This window comes from Ambystoma mexicanum, chromosome 11, assembly GCF_040938575.1.
Source record: "Ambystoma mexicanum isolate Mex_15411 chromosome 11, UKY_AmexF1_1, whole genome shotgun sequence".
Taxonomy (NCBI): Eukaryota; Metazoa; Chordata; class Amphibia; order Caudata; family Ambystomatidae; genus Ambystoma; species Ambystoma mexicanum.
Genome location: NC_090934.1, coordinates 1394133189 through 1394150519, shown reverse-complemented (window position 1 = coordinate 1394150519; position 17331 = coordinate 1394133189). Strand labels below are relative to the sequence as shown.

The window sequence follows — 17331 nt, the reverse complement described above, 5'->3', positions numbered from 1 at the left end:
CAGTGGACGTCACACTAGGGATAGTATTACTGGCACGGCCTGTGTCGACGCCGATTTTCATAAAAATCATTCTATTTTATTTATCAAAAATTCGTTAAACAATTTCATACAAAAAAAACTCCAACCCATGCTCCTCCTAACAAAGGTGCTCCGCAGATGATGCGTTTCGCTACACCTTGTAGCTTGGTCACATCATCTTGTTCACTTTCTAGGCACTCTTTTATTCCGTCCCCCCTCCCTCCGCGTGATGGGCATAGAGACAAACAAGGGACCAATTCAAAACCTCGTAGTTGTATCCCAGGCTTTCTTATCCAGCATATTCCACTGCCATATGGTTACATGAGCAGCAATCTATTCCTCCTAATATGTACTTAATGTATGTGCATCTCCATTCCCAAGTATCAAATAGAACAGATTAACATTTTAGATGTACAAATAACGTTCTTTTATATTAACGGATGACACCATATATCATCATTTTAAGTTATGTTTACAGAGGAAAATAATGCTGCCCAATGCCCGTGGAGAATATAATAATGTCTATTTTTCGAATGGAATATCCTGATAGATCCCATAATATTTCAAGTGTCCGAGGTCAGGAGAGAGTGCAATAGTCCGTGAGTATGACTAAGTATGCCATTACCTATATGGCTGCAATCGTGTATCGTGAGTCACTGAACAGTAGTGTGCAGTGGCCACTGAATAACGTAGCGTATCCCATATACATATCCCGCTTAAGATTGAGACAATATTGCCATCCTTCTTATAGGTTCACACTTGTGGGCTAGGGACATGTTGGATATCCATGATAAATACGCAGGAAAATCTGCATGCATAGTATACATGATAGCCATGTCATTTTACTCATTGATCTCTATGTATGCTATAAAATGCATAGTGCATTCAATCTCTCCAATACCTACTCTGGACTTGAATTTCCAATATTATTAACAGCCTGGGTTAGGTTTGGTACCCATTTGTTGGCTCAATGCCCATCTATAAGAACCCTAAATGGTAGAAGATAAACTTCACTCAAGAGGGAGCATCTGGAATCCTTCAGGGTGTCCTAAGTTACTACTAAAAAGCTCACTGCCTCCACACAATCAATTTCACAAGGGCAGGAGTATTAAAAATGTTACAAGAACAATCAATAATCACAACAGTATATAGGAATAGGCCATCCGACATTACCCAACTTCAATAATTCATTCAATCATCATAGATGATGGCACACAATTGTGCCTTATTTCTCATGGTTTGTGCAAAAAGTATACATCACCGGTACTGTGCTAAGTTCCTTAGATTAGTCCCCAAGAAATGTATACAGCTCCTCATCTATATTGTGTCCTAGAGGGATCTTACTCTCAAAGTCAATAATACAGCGTGTTTCTCGCTGTCTTAATAACTTTTCTCTGTCTCCTCCCCTCTGTCCCATGGTTACTTGGTGTAGCCCCATAAATGAAAAATCACAAAGCTTCCCATCATGTTTCTCCCCAAAATGTTTGGCTATGGGATATGCAAAGTCACGATTTTGTATCGCTCTGATATGCTGTTGGATACGTATTTTCAATTTGCACTTAGTGCTGCCAATGTACCATTTCTTACAAGTGCATTTGAGTGCATACACTATGTACTCTGATTCACATGTAATTCTTTCGGTGATAATGATGGTTTTCTTAAGTACAGGGTGTAGATAGCTCGAGCACTCATCTGCAAATGTGCATATCTTGCATTTTGTACATTTGTAGAAACCCTTGTTCCTACAATTAAGCCATGACAATTGACTGGGAGTTGATTCAGGTGTCATGTAGCTGCTGACCAATTTGTCTTTAATGGATTGACACTTTCGAAATGCAAAGTTCGGATGGCTCCCCAATAGCGGTTTTAAATCTGTATCTACCACTAGTGTCGTCCAATGTTTCTGAATGATGGTTTTAATCGTTTTTGCTGAATGACCATATATTAATATGAGGCGAGTTGTTTCCTCTTTCTCCAAACTGGGAATTTTCTTTGCATTATCGAGTAACAGCAACGATCTATCACTCTGCCTAGCTTTAATGTAGGCACGTTCGATGATTTGTTTTGGGTATTGCTGTTTCTCGAAACCCCATGCAGTTATTTTGCTTTCCTCATCATAGCTGCTCATCTCCGAGCAGTTTCTCTGCAGCCGGATAAACTCACCGTAGGGTATGCTCCAAATAAGGTTTTGACTATGTGCACTTTTTGCATGTAATGGAGCATTGACCCCGGTCGGTTTTCGAAACAATTTGGTTTTGATTTTACCATCTTCTATATAGACTGTCACATCCAAAAAGACCACCTCTTTGGGACTGTGTGTTTCCGTAAATTGTAAATTGTAGTTGTTAATATTCAACAGTTTCACAAAGTCCACCCATTCTTCGGAAGTACCCTTCCAAATAATAAAGAGGTTGTCAATGTATCGCTGCCACATTATCACCTTGTTAGTGAAATTTCCATATTCTTCCTTCCAGGCCTCATGTTTTTCCCAGTAACCCATGGTTAAATTGGCATAGGACGGGGCGAAGGTCGTGCCCATAGCAGTTCCCTGTTTCTGTCTGTAGTATTTCTGGTTAAATACAAATACATTGTTGGTTAAACACATGTGGATCATGGCCATGATCATTTCAGAATGTCAAGTATAGTTTAGAGATCTAGTATTTAAAAAATACTCGCAAGTCTTCATTCCTTGTACATGTGTGATAGATGTATACAGGGAAACAACGTCCATAGTATTAATAGGAAATCCGGGTCACATGGTAGCTCATTTACTCTCAACAGAAAGTCCTTCGTGTCCCTCAAATATGAAGGTAATGTAAGAACAAAGGGAAAGAGACATTCATCGATATATTTAGACATGTTCTCTAACAATGAGCCTATTACCGTGACAATCGGTCTGCCTGGAGGTTTAGAGGCACATTTGTGGATCTTGGGAAGGAAATATATCGTGGGCCTAATCGCATGGGATTTGTAAAGGAACCTCACATCTAGATCTTCCAACATTCCTTTGTCTGACCATTCTTTAAGAAATTCCTGCATTGTTGATTCCAACTTATCGGATTCTCTGTTAATTTCTCATAACAGGTTTTATCATTAAGTTGTCTATTGGCCTCATGTACATACTGATCCCTGTCCATAAGTACAATATTACGGCCTTTATCCAAAGATTTAATAATGCAGTTGGATAGAAGACTTAATTCCTTTAGGGATTTAAGATATTCATTGCCCGTATTTGACTTGAATTTTTTTGCTTCTTAGCATCTTATCTTCTTAAGATCTTCAATGACCACATTTTGAAATCTCTCTATAGTACTGCCCATGATGATAGGCGGATTAAACTTAGATTTGTTTTTCAATTTACTTATTTTGTACCATTCCATATTTACATCCAGTTCCTCTGGGTTAATCTCCACTTCTTTAGTGGTGTCTTCTCCACCTGTTTGTAGGAACACAAGTGTAGATAGTGTTTAAATCTTGTTTTGACATTTCTGTTCTTCCTTCTTGTATCAGTTTGGGTTTTTCTTTCGGGGGATTCATTACAAAGAATTTCTTCAATTTAATTTTGCGAATATATTGATCAGGGTAAATTCTAGTTTAAGGATAATCGAAATCTGGAGCAGGACAGAAATTAAGGCCCAAACTGAGTACTTGACGCTGTGAATTTGTTAATGTATGCTTTGAAAGATTGACAATTGACATTTGTACACTCGCCTCTAGGTCCTTCTCATTTAGTTCCCAGAGCGCAGTGATCTCCCTGACGTGTTCTTTGTCGCCATGTTTGCCCCTTTGGCCCCTCCTCGTTTTTGTTTGCCTCCTTTTCCTCGACCCCGGATATATATATATATTACATAATACTTTTGTTTACATTATGCCCATTTAGCAGGTCATTGTCAGTTGACATTAAGCCCAGTTTTCCATATGTGAATTTAACCCATCATTACTTGGCTGCAATCTCCCAGCAAGCTGTACCTGCTTTTTCTAGAAAGTAGGGCAGCCAATGCCTCCAATAGATTTCTCGGGATACAATGGCAGTAAGGCGTAGCCAAATGTAGAGTACCATTGTAAATACTCGCTGTTGGGCCCGGAATTTCTGAACTGGCCTACAGGCCATCAGCCTGCAAGAACACACATCTCTATAGGCCCTTTTGACTAGACTTCCTGCTGGGAACTTCTCTATGGCACACAATTACTTGCATGGACAAGGCAATGATCCACTTTGCAATGGTGTTAGTGCTGTAGCAGTGACTGAATTTGCACCTGTTTGAAAATACTAAACATGGCTCGGTTACATGGTCTTGGAATGTACAGATATGCAACAAGGGAAAACATCTGCACAGTGACCACATATGCGCTAGTGTTCGTATTAGTGCCAACAATAGTGCGAACAGCAGGTTAAATCTGGTCGTTGAGTTGTTCCAGATTCCCACTTAATTCCTCTTTTCAAGCCAGCATAGATTGGGGAATTGGACCGGCATTGCGCTAATGTCATTAAACTGGTATTTTTGGTCACTCTGCAACTAACATTTCATGCCACCAGCAATCCTGTTCTTCTCCCAGTTTGTGCACAACACCATGACAGGATAGGTCTTATAAGCTGCCAGTGTGATGTCTGCACAATTCCAGTATTCATACCGCCTGCTCAACTGCAGCGTGCACCTATTTTAACATGCACTGTACACCAAACCTGTAAAATCACATTATTTTTCCTTTTGCTCAATGTCTGCGTACACACAATATTCCCAAATTCCAAAATCACAGTATTATATTCCAGCTTTAGCGCACAACCCGTGTATTTCGGTTTGGACACTGGCAGTATTCGGCGCCATATATCCTAAATTATGTATTACGTAGTTTGGGGGTTGAGGAATATCGGTTTATGTTGCTCTGCGCCCTCTGTTTATCGTTAGGTTTTCCCATGTCGTGTGTGCGTGAAAGTAAAGGGAGAATCGAGTCCCCAAACTCTGTGATAAATCAATCCGAACAGGCCTTTCACATAAAACAAAGCAATGCACCACTGTTTATATAAAGAAACCCTTCAAAGGTCTTTTTTATTCAGATTCTTATGTGGCCCTTTGTGAGGCACGTGTTTCGGCATGTATGTGCCTTCTTCAAATCGGGGCAATATATGTTTAGCTTCTTCACATAGTTTGGTTGCCAAAAAAAAAAACACAATTCAAACAACCATGTATTTCTCTCCTTAGCATGTCAAATAAAGTCTGGTGTTCAAAGTCTTTGGTCTGCCATATAATCGGGGTTAAATCAAAGTTCTGACTCTTCGCCCCGCGCGCCGACTCTCTGAAATTACGTGGTTTTTTTATGTGAAGTCCGGTTCTGATATATCCTAGATTAGCCCATATCACGTAGAGCAAGCTGCTGTTGCAGAAAACCAGCATCTAAAGTCCACCATGAAAAGATGTAACCCAGACACCCCCACCCCCTAGAAAGTAATGCACACAGTTTGCTGAGGCTCAAGGCATATCAACATTCCTTGCCACCTACCCAGGAAAGAGTATCCAAGTCCACATAAATTGGCAGCAATGCATTTGCAAATTAAAAATGTCATCATGGTGATTTTACAAGGCCACGGTCATAGCAAAATGGTCATAAACATTGTACAGAAGACGGTCAAGGTTACCTGCCATCAGCTAAAGGATAGTTTGGTTTAAGAACAGATTGCAGCTGGGGAGCCTTTATTTACATTCCCCTAAGAAGGTGCAGATGGGGGTTACATTAAAAATGAAGGAACAAACTTTGTCCATTCCACTACGCGTAGCACGGTTTTTCTATTCCTTCGTTAACGGCATGCTTAATCTGAAAGATTAGAACTGTGGCTTCTGTTTTTTTAATCTAAAATCAGTTGGTAGCATTAAATGAACATTTGCAAATTACTCTTAATTTTATTTTGTTACATGAAATCTTCTCCCTTTGGGAGAGCAGGTCCCTGACTTGCAATAAATCTTGATTAAGCCTATAAGCCGCCTGTGGCTTTGCCTTCTCTATGGAGTTGCAATTGAACATACGGGCCAAAATCTCTAAGATTTCGTAAATGAGCTAAAATCTGCGCACTTTGTCAAAGCTTTTGACTTTGAAATTGCTACTCGTACCTATGGGCTTACTTATCACTCTTTTCAGTTCACCAACCTGCATTCCACCTGGTGCTAAACAAATCCAGCATCAAATCAAGCAATCACAAGCAGTGCTGGAAAATGGTTGGGGTTTGTAGACTTGGCTTTGTTTTGACTGTGGTACTGGAATGTTTATGATCTACAAAAATGTTTTTCTAAATTTGGAACGATCCTTCCAGCCTTTTACAAATCGACTGTGATCCACAATTACCTTGCCTGGTCCACCTGATTGCAATAGTTTGTTCTAGCACTTTGCCCTTTCCTCCAACAGTAAACTGGAGAATGAGGCCATGCGTGTGCATGGAAATGGGCAGTATGCAAGGCGTTTGTGACTTTTATCTGCCTCTAGCCTTCTCACGTTTTGTGATCGATAGTATTGTATTATCGGATTGTATCTGCAGTTCATACCATATATTGAACTTGAATGATCATCTTACGTTCAATGTTTTTTCTGTTTTTTAGAATATCCAGGTGGAGTCGGGGGATCAGAAGAGCCCAGTTTATCAATTGTACAAAGAGCTGGATTTCCTACTGGTAAGAGATTCGAAAACTGGTAGCAGAATTTTACAATGGCCCATTTTGAGGTTTTGGAGACCTGGAAGACTGGATTTGTCACAGAGTGACTTCAGCTGCAAGCAACGTATTAGTGTAGTTGCCCTTGCTTTCAGTAAGCTTTCCCATCTTAAACCCCAGGACATGTATAGATATGTTATTGGGATTTCTGTTACTGGTATTTATACTGCATGTTCGCAAAGATTTTCTTTTTGCTGCTTTCCTCTTATAGACTTCTATGGGGCACACTATCTTTTTGCTCTTGACTGGTTCCTGGTCTGACTTTTTGGAGTTAACTAACACTCTGAATTCGACTGCTCTTGTTTTGCTCACTTTATAGGGCATCTGATCAGTCCATAAGACTTATCAGTACTGAGAGACCCTGTCTCTCTAAATGGAATTCTTATATTTGTTTTAAGGTGCACAAATCACCTGAAAGTGAAGTGTGGAAGGGCGTGGTGACTTTTATCTGCCTCTAGCCGTCTCACGTTTTGTGATCCATAGTATTGTATTATCGAATTGTAACATGAAGAGATGCAAGTTTCAAGAAAGCTTACCCAAGTGCTCCCTCCTGTGTGGTTTGGGTACTCTTGTATCCTTATAACCTTTTCTTTGTGGTTACATGCACAATGGTTCCCGGATGGGCTGGGGCTGGTGGTAGCGGATATTCTCCAGCATGGGGTCTGGCATGGATTCACATGCTCATGAATATTCCCCGTCAGGCTGGGAATCCTCGGTGAAGAAAAAATCAGTTTCATTTCTGAACTGTCTTACTCTTAACAACCAATCACTGGTCTCTGGGTCATACTGCCCCCAGCCAATGACTACCCTCCACCTAAGCCCCTCCTCTGGCAGCCATCTTCAGATTTTTACTGCACGTTCAAGTGTTGGGAGTCCTCGTGCTTAGCTCTTGAGCTTTTACTATGTTTTGTGGTTTTTCTAAGAGTTTTACTCTATTTTTTCGGTCTATCGATACACCTTCCAATTAATGGGACCCATTTTTCGGATTCTTCACGCCCCTCAAGGGTGAATTTAATCAAGTTTACTTCGTGGAGGATTCGAGAAGCTTCTTCAAGACCTACATGTCGGATGAGAAGGACTCTGCGCACCTTTTCAAGATTTGCCCCGGCTGCAGCTTGCGGAATGTCTTTGCGAACGACGGACATTCCCTGTGCCTTTACTGCCTGCACTCTGACCCTTTGCACGTGGAGGATGACTGTGCGTCTTGTCAGGCTATCGTGCCCGCACGCTGAACGATCGGCGCAGGCGGCTCAAGGAGTGGCTCCAGGCCAAGGTACCTGCTCTGGGTGAGTCCCGGCAGCATGCCTCCCCTGCCCAGACGAAAGGTGAGCAGTCTTCTAAGACTTTTTGAGGGCACCACTCTCGCGGGGGAGGGCGGTGCCAACAAATGGCTAAGCACTGTGAGCCCACTGTCACTGGAAGCACAGTTGCAACGGGCTCCTTGGCAGCCAGGGCGAGTACAGCGTCACTGGCGGCTTCAATCACGAGCCAACGCTCATGATCTTCGAAGAAGAGGAAGTCGGACCATCCGGGAAAACTGTTGGCGAAGAACCAGACAGGTCCTCCGGAGAAGGCCAAGGGGGAGCGGGGGCTCAGACCCTCTCCCTAAGGCCACGGGCTCGACCAAGGCCCAGGTACATCAGTCCAAGGCCCAGCCATCCCTCGCAAAGGCCGCCGTGGCGGATCCGCATGGCACGGCCCCGAAGGCAAGAGTGTCCCTGCCTGCCAGGAGGGAGTCCTCTTTTCAGCCCATCGAGAAGACGCCGGAGAAGATGATGAACATCATTTTGCCGAAACTGTCCCCTTGGTCTCAGAGAGGGTGGGGGCATGGTAGCCATTCAGGGCACAGATATTTCCACAGACGAGGAGCTTACCAACTTCCAGGCCTCTGATGCGTCAAACGGGCCCTTCGGCGAGGATCCCGACTAGGGCAATGATGAAGGTGACGAGGAGCAGACTGACGAGGAGCAACAGGGCGTGGAGGGCCTGGATGACCAACCCAGGCCACAACCACCTTCTCCTCCATCACAGCCACCTCAGCATCCACCTGGAGATATCTCGGTGGACATTCTCACTGCCTTGCATACTCTATGCACAGAGATCAGACGAGGATGCCACTTGCACCGATGGCCCCTCGCGCGACACCGGTACCATCGGGGGAACCACCAGTCAAGAAGAGGAGAGTTCACCCTCCGTCTCCTTGTCACCCCTCGTCCCCCCCCCCCCTCCCCCCAACCCCCCGAGGGATGAGACGGATCCTGACACGGCGACGACGAGCACTGGCATGGACAACGATGGCGGATTGGGGGATCTTCCGTCTCCGCAGCCCAGATCTTCACAGCCCAATGAGATGGGCTCGTTCCACGCCATGATCTCCAGGGCCTCAGAGCTATTCCAGCTTGTCCCTGAAGAGAACAAGGGTTTCCTATAACAGCGCTGCGAGGCGAAAAGGAACACCATACTTTTGATCCCGCTGTTGGACGACATTTGGACGACATGAAGAACCCTTCCTCAGCTCTGGCGAAGAGGGACCGTTAAGAGAAGGAGTACAGGGTGCCGGACTCTGCGCCTAAGTGCTTGTGGTTCCAACCATCTCTGGACTCTTTCAGCAGCAGCCAAGAAATGGTCTTCGGGCTCCTCCTCTTTGGCGGCCTCCTCTCCCCCGGACAATAAGGGGAAGAAGCTGGCTGCCATGGGGCGAAGAGTTATCACGTCGGCAGCGACTACCATCAAGGCCGCCAACTCTCTCGCCATTGTGGAGCGTTACGACCGGGAGCTTTGGTTCAAGATCACTCCCATCCTGGACTTCCTTCTCGACGACAAGAGGGCAGAAGCTTTGGAGATTCTACAGGGAGGTAAGGTGGCATCGGACCACGTCATTACGGTGGCCATGGACATCACAGACACAGGGTTCCGCCAGATGGGCAACATTTGTCTTCATTGGCGGGGCTGCCTGAGGGCCTTTCGCCAGAATTTTCAGTCAAAGGTGTTGGACATGCCCTTCGACGGGGACAACTTGTTTGGGAAGACCTTGGATGAATCTCTTGAAGCCATCAAGGCGGATACAGAGACAGCTCGTGCCTTGGGCACGCTTCAGCAACGACGGACGTCCTTTCGGACTTCCGGCGGGAAATCCCAAGATTCTTCCAAAGGATTCGGTGGAGGATCTTCGTCCTACCATCAGCCCTGCCGCTCTTCGGCCCAGGAGACAAACGGGGGCCTTGCCAAATCTGGAGCACGGTGTCGCCGTCACCAAGGTCCCCAAGGCGGGCCCTTCGATGTCAAAGCGGGATTGAACCGGCCGTGGCGTCAGGCCCCCACCCGTGTGGCCCGGTGGGAGGCCGGCTGGCGAACTTGGTCAGCATGTGAAAGACCATCTCCACCGTCTGTCGGGTGCTGGACGCTCTCGTCCATGGACACACCCTGGAATTTCAATGAAAGTGTACCCGAATACCACTAGTGGCCCATCAGGAAAACCACGTCCCTCAGCTGCTGCTGGAGGTGTGGGCCATGCTAAGAAAGGGCACGATAGAGCTAGTTTCAAAGAGGCTCCGGGGCTCCGGAGTGCATCTTGTTACTTCCTCGTGAAAAAGAAGACCGGCGGATGGAGGCCCATCCTAGACCTCCGTTGTCTGAACAAGTACATCAGGTCCCAAAAGTTCCGGATGGTGACTCTTCAACATGTTCTAAGACAGCTAGAACAGGGGGATTTCCTGTCGTCGCTGGACTTGGAGGATGCTTATTTTCACATCCCCATCCACAAGGGACACCACAGGTTTCTTCCCTTCGTGGTTCAAGGGCAACATTACCAGTTCAAGGCCCTTCCCTTCGGATTGAAGTCGGCACCAAGGGTTTTCACCAAGTGCCTGGCGCCATTGACAGCACAGCTGCGTCTACGAGGGATCCACGTATACTCTTATCTGGATCACACGGCGAGGACCGTCCGGCTCCTGATGGATCTGAGGTTCTCAGTGAACTATGCAAAGTCCTGTTAGACTCCATCGCAGGACGCGTTGTTTCTGGGATCCCGACTCAACAGTGTCGTGTCTGGCGTCTCCGTCGGTGGGAGAGGATAGCGGCCATCTTGGGCACGGTACAACGGTTGTTGGTCCTGAAAATCGCAAGTGTGAGGTCCATCAAGTCTCTGCTCGGCATGATGTCATGCATATACCTCATTCAATTGTGCAGGCTGCGGATGCGTCTACTACAAGAGTTCCTCGACGCCCGTTTGATACAAGTGTTGGGAAGCTTCGAGGACAAGATCACACTTGACGAGTTTCCGTCGAGCAATACAGTGTTGTGGAGTTTGCGCACATATGTCCGGTGGTGCGGATTTCCAGACCCCACCTAACCAGGAGACGGTTACGATGGACGCCTTCCTGGAGGGATGGGGCGCTCACACTGAAAGTCTTTGTGCACGAGGCCTGTGGCTGCCGGAGGAGAACGCATTGCACATCAACGTGTTGGAGCTGTGCACAGTGTTTTTGGGCCCTCAAGTCTTTCCTTCCGTCCCTCAAAGGCAAGGTGGTGCAGGTCTTCATGGACAACACCACCACAATGTTCTAAATCAGGAAGCAGGGGGTACCAGGTCCCCAACACCATGCTGGTCAACATGATGAACTTAAAAAATGTCATTTAAAAGTCACACTCTTCTGTCTGTGCCACGTGTTCCACCCCTATGGAGGGACTTCCTCAGGCGAAGTGAATCAATTTGTTTAGCGCAAACCATCTTATATTTGTACTTTTTTTTGGGACCTCATGTGATCTAAGTCATGTGACTTGTTCTGAAGTTAATCCTCTAACTCGCTGAAATGCTAGCGGTCATCTTGGACCTATATAATTATACTAATCCAAATGGATAAAAATATATAGAGCTCATAACTCTGTTCTAAATGAAGATTTCCAGAGTGTAGCAAGCAAAATGGGGCCCCTTTTTCTGGCAAGGGGCTCTACTATATCAAATATTATGAAAGCCTATAGCCAGACAGCCCTTAGATAGAAAAGATCTTTTAAAAAAGAAAATCGGGACGGATGAAAAGGATTGCATTAGATTAATTACCAACTACAATTCCCAGGCTATTGAAATCAGAAAAGTTCTGGGCAAACATTGGTCAATACTACAGGCAGACAAGGATATAGCATCACATATAGGTGATAGGCCACAGATAGCCTTTGCAAAAGCTGAATCATTGAAAGATCTAATTTCACCAAGTATGCCTAATGTTAATCATAAAGTGAACAACTGGCTGAAAGAAAGAAGTACACACAGTGGTTTTGAGGAATGCAACAACTGTAAGATGTGTACTTATGCCATGAAAAAAAGACGACGTGTAATTTGGCATTATGGGTAGCAACAAAAATGTGGAAGATCAAACAAAAGATCAATTTTTTGACTGAATGTGTAGTCTATGATATTAAATGCCCTTGTGAATTGATGTACATTGGTTCTAGTGTTTGTCAATTGAAGGTACGAATTCTACAACATTAGAGCGATAATTAATGGGGATAGCAACTAAACTCTAGCTGTTCATTTTGCAGAAAAACATGGTAGTGATGTATCATCAATGAGATTTTTTGCATTAGCGCATATACCGATTCATAAAAGGAAAGGTAACAGAGAACTCAAATTGCGCAAACTTGAGTCTAAATAGATCATAATGTTCAATACCAAAAAGCCAGGGGGGGGTCACAATACTCTGGAAGAACTAGCCATACATCTGGTAGATGATTAGAGGTTCAATGGCCAGTAATACAATGTACAATGCATCCTTTATGTGATTAGATAAGGATATCTATGTAATGGGCATTAAGAACATTGGTCTAGACTACTAGAATTGAAATGTGATGCTGGAAATGCATTGGAGGGACAGGGCCTCCCTGTTCTTGTCCTGTTGTCCTTTTTCTTTTGGGTTCTGTATTGTTTTCTGCCCAGGAGTCCATGTGGGACTCCTGGCAGTGCAGCTCTTCCTATTTTTGGTTTGGTGTACAGACCCATGGGAACCCTTATGGAACCCATGGCTGGGGGTACAACCGTGTGTATGTGTGTCTGTCTGTTCCAAAGAGCAGGGTATGGGCTGGTGGCAGCTCCATGCTGAATTTGACAGATGCTCAGAGTATCTTCCATTTTGGGGATACCCAGGCCCTGCCATTGGAATTAGTTGATTCCTGAAAGGAGACAAGATGGCCTCTGTAGCCTCTTGCTTTCTATTGCCTGTTATCTTGTTTTCCCAAAGACCTAAGAAGCCCTGACTCTGTCCCTTCCCCCTGACTGACTGTTGGGTGGAAGTTCCATGCATGGTATTGTAGTAAAGTTCAGGCCAGACTGGCTGGAGCCTTCCCAGTGACTGTATGTTGTGGGTACACCCTGTGGGTGGGACATGGGTGAATGGAGTTTGTGACCAATCTGCACTTCTTGTTGTGAATGTCTGGTTTCTGGTATGAAACACAATGACTGAGACATCCCTGCCCGAAACTGCTAGGAATGCAGTGTATAGTTTTGAATGGCTGGATACTTGTCGCAATCCACATTCCTTTTTGTGAGTGTCTGAGAGGCTGGAGAATGGCCTGAATGCACTGTATGGCTGATTGGCTGACTGACTGCTGAATGCCTTTCTGAGTGATTGGTTGGCTGAGTGTGACCCAGCAGAATGAATGGGAGATCAACAGTATATCTGGGGGCCTATCACTGCTAGAATTCGTTCAGAAGCTGAAGTTGATACTTGAAGCTTATCCTTGAAGCCCAGCCGAAAGAAGATGATTTGCTGCTGCATTTGCTTCGACCCGATCCGAAAGCTGTAGAGTTTTAGGACTGATCGGAGAGAGGATCTGGTTAGGCGCCCTCTTCCCAAGCTCCGAGTGACCATCGAGCACCGCTAACCTTCGCCGAAGCTCCCTTGAAGTCAGACCCTCGACAGGCTACCGACCGGAGACTGGGACCGCTGAGGAGAGCGAAGAGAACCACCGGACATTCCGTCTGTCAACCAGGGGTCGCATGTTTGCTCGAATCGCCGGAGGCCCATCGAAGCCGTGTTGCCCAGAACTGGGGACTGCTTGACGCTGTGCCGTTGACGACCGGAGCCACAATGCTCCATTGATTAAAACCTTTCATTTCCGGACGCACCCAGACGCACCCGTCCGCACCGTCGACTGCCTTAGCCCACCGGAGAAGGCCAGGCCGTCGACGTGCAAAGGAGTATCCACTGGTGGGTTACCTGCCACCCGAAGGCAGTAGAGACGCTTCACAAACTCTTTGCGGTCCTGAACTATCGACATCGAGGGGCCCCGCAAGCCTCTTTCTTGCAGGACGTCTTCGACTCGTCGTTGAAGGTCACCGTCCGAACTGAAGCTGCAGCCTCGACGCCATCAAACTTTTCATCGAGGATCATTGACGCCAAGTTCACTTTCTTCAAGGCCCATTGACGATCTATGGCTCCTGCTTTAAAGGGAGTCACTCAAGAAGGATCCATCAACGCCTCCTCGAGGAACTCTGCTATTCCAGGTACATTGGGTTGGTAGAAACATTTTAGAAGGAAATGAGGCTTATTGAACAATATATGGACTGAGCTTGTAGTATATCTTTATTTTACAGGTTGCCCAGGTGGGGGGGGTGGGGTCTCCACACAGAACTGTCTAGTGGTAGGGGCCAGTATTCTGCCAATTGCTCTAACCAACTACTGTCCTCCTATGTCTATTGTGGGTTACCTTTATTGATTGATTTGTGTGACATTTGGCCAGAGTACAGTTGATGTACTTTAATGAAATCTGATTATAATTGTGGTACCACTTAGAACTGTATATATTTGCCATTGTAGATTAACTGAGCACAACGTGAATTATTGTGATTGTGTATATAGCCTTGAACCTTAAATCTATAAAGGCTGTGTTTTCACTAATAAAATGTGTGGACATTGCTTTATGGGTGCTTGGGGACTACACTGTACTTAAGAAACAGCCTGCATCACCTCCTGAGAAGCTAGGCCTTGATTGCTTGACCATAGCTACTGAATAGAGAATCTTGGCTGGGGTCCTCTGTGCCTCTCCTCTCCCATATAGAGAGCAGGCGTACAGACACCCCCATAGCAGTCTTTACACGCATTGCAAATTCATAATAATTACAGTTGTTTGGTAACACATAGTCACTTTAGGAGGTATAGTAGTGGTATGATCATTGTATCTACTTTTTGAAGTGTCAATTTGGATGGCATAATGAGCTAACTTTAAGAGTTGTACTGTAATATGCACATGTCACTTTAAACATAATTGTTAGCGCGTTATGGCGAGAATGTGATACTGTAAGAGACGTGTCTTAAATAAGTGTGACGAAGTATTGTATTTCCATTAATGCACACAAGCACTTTCGATGTCAATGCAGAATATTGATGTACGGCTCTAACAAAGCAATTTTACCAAATGTAATGATATGCACTTTGTAATCTTCATGTCACTTTAAACAGAAGGACAATTGAGCCCACTTGGGCGGGATTCCGGATTTGAGGTTCACAATTTGGTTACAGAGGTGATGGGGGTGTTAGAGAGCCATTATTACATGGATGCAGTGCAGCACCCGTCACTAAATATTTTTTGCCCACTAGGGTGAGATTGAAATAAAGCGCTAATAGTTTGCAGCTTTTAAATTGGGTGCCGCCGCACCGTAGCTCAGTTTTCATGGCCTGATAGAGTCAAACACTCAGCACACGCAGAACTAGACTGTAGTGATTTAATAAAATGGGTCTTACAGGTTGAGCAAACCATTACACCTGTACTATTTAGTAAAATTAAGTTTACTCAAATGGGAGTTGCAATTGGTAACTGTCTTTTAGAACAGACCGAGTTATGAGCACTCTATATATTTTTATCCATTTGGATTAGTATAATTATATAGGTCCAGGATGGGTGCTAGCATTTCAGCTAGTTAGAAGATTACCTTCAGAAAAAGTCACATGACTTTTGATCACATGACATACCAAAAACAAGGAGTACAAATAGAAAAAGGTTTGCGCTAAACAAATTGATTCACTTCGCCTGAGGAAGTCCCTGCATAGGGGTGGAATGCGTGGCACAGAAAGAGAAGTGTTTGACTTTTAAATGCCACTTTTTAAGTCCATGCTGGTCAACATGTTGATGATTTTGTTTTTAATACAATAAAGCTATTTGCACTGAAATAGTTGGATCGAGTGCTTTGTAAGTTTGGTTTTGCTATGAAAGCTGTTTTTGATAAAATGTACAGTGGCTAAAAGCAAAACGTTTATATTTATATCTATCTGAGGCTTGTGGAGCTGCTTAGATCACATGCTATGCATAGACTGACATCTAGTGGAAGCTGCAGAATATTACAGTTGTTGTTTTTCGAAACTCAAAGGGACGTCGACAGGTCATGCCAGTAATGCTATCCCTAGTGTGACGTCCGCTGCACCCATGGTCCTTCACGCATCAAGGTTCCTCAGATTGTTTTTTTCCACCATCATGAGCGGACGCTTATCGCAGAGTTCAATTTTGGCATAACGCCATTTGCTTATGACAAGTTTAAAAATAGTTTACTATTTCTGTTCTTTCCTTCATCTTCGACCAAATCATCGACACGGTGGAAAAGACAGCGCCGTCTGACAAATTCAAGCTTCAATGGACCCTTTCGTCCCTGGAAGGCCCACCGGGCCTAGGCCCTTAGAGTAGGGAGAGTGGGGGACGGTCATTGGACAATGCATTTTCCCACCCTTTCCCTTTCTCGCCTGGCTGCCTTTCCCAAACATGGATAGAACACCTTTTAAATTCTGCCCTGTTAATGTTAAAGGACATTTGTACCGCGCACTATCACCACCGGAATGGTCCCCTGGCGCTCTGGCGGCTCTTAAAGAGGGGAAAAGGGAGGGTGAGTTAGTGGGAGGAAGCTGGAAAAGTGCAAGAGAGCAGTGATGTGCTGTTGGCAGCCTCAGCCCGGTGGGTCCGTTGGCTGGGCCTGGGTTGTTTGCGGCCGGTAGTCGTTGTGTACTTTTTGCACAAGTATGTGCGTTTTTGTTTTGATGTTGCAATGTAGTGAAGTTTGTGTGGTTTGTTGTGCTGTAGGTTTGTGGTTGTGTTTGGTTTGCAGTCTGAGAGGTGTATGCAGAGGGAGAAATTATTATTGGATTGGTTAGATGGCATTTCTGTCTCGAAGTGAGGCGCTGGGTTTGCGAAATCTCCCTAGATGGTGTGTTGGGGCATTTCTGCGCCTCTGTCCTGATCTGGGCTTGTCCGAGAATTCCCACTGTCCTGTTCATATCTGGCCTGCCCTTCTATTGACTTCCTTCATAAATCTTACCTACCTTCCTTTTCCACTCATACGGCCAGTGTACCTGCTAAAGTGCACAACTCAGTTTGAGTGTGATGATTGCTAACATATGGTAGCAATTATGGGGTGAATTTGGCTTGAATTGGCTGGGGTTGTTGATTCTGTCTTAATGGGCGTCGCTTGTTTTATTTGACTTGGCGTTACCTGTCTAGTTGTGGTGGGAGTTTCTTAGTCGGTTCTGGGTGTTAGTGTCCTAAGTTTAGTCGCTCTTATTCCATTCCGTTATTTCGGTTTTCAGTTTGCATCTATGGTGTTGAAGAGCCAGGTTTTTAGTAATTTCCTGAATTTTAG

The 17331-nt window shown here is 45.0% G+C and overlaps 1 protein-coding gene across 3 annotated transcripts in view; it reads left to right on the top strand.

Moving 5' to 3' along the window:
- The window catches only part of ZWILCH (zwilch kinetochore protein), a 613634-nt gene that overhangs the window by 307467 nt on the left and 288836 nt on the right, over nt 1–17331 (top strand). For all 3 annotated transcript variants that reach the window (XR_011279846.1, XM_069625009.1, XM_069625010.1), the window contains one exon: nt 6606–6677. Coding sequence is in view for 2 of the 3 variants with exons in the window: in XM_069625009.1 (XP_069481110.1) it covers nt 6606–6677 (72 nt within the window). In the remaining variant the exon portion in view is untranslated. The remainder of the gene's footprint in view (nt 1–6605; nt 6678–17331) is intronic.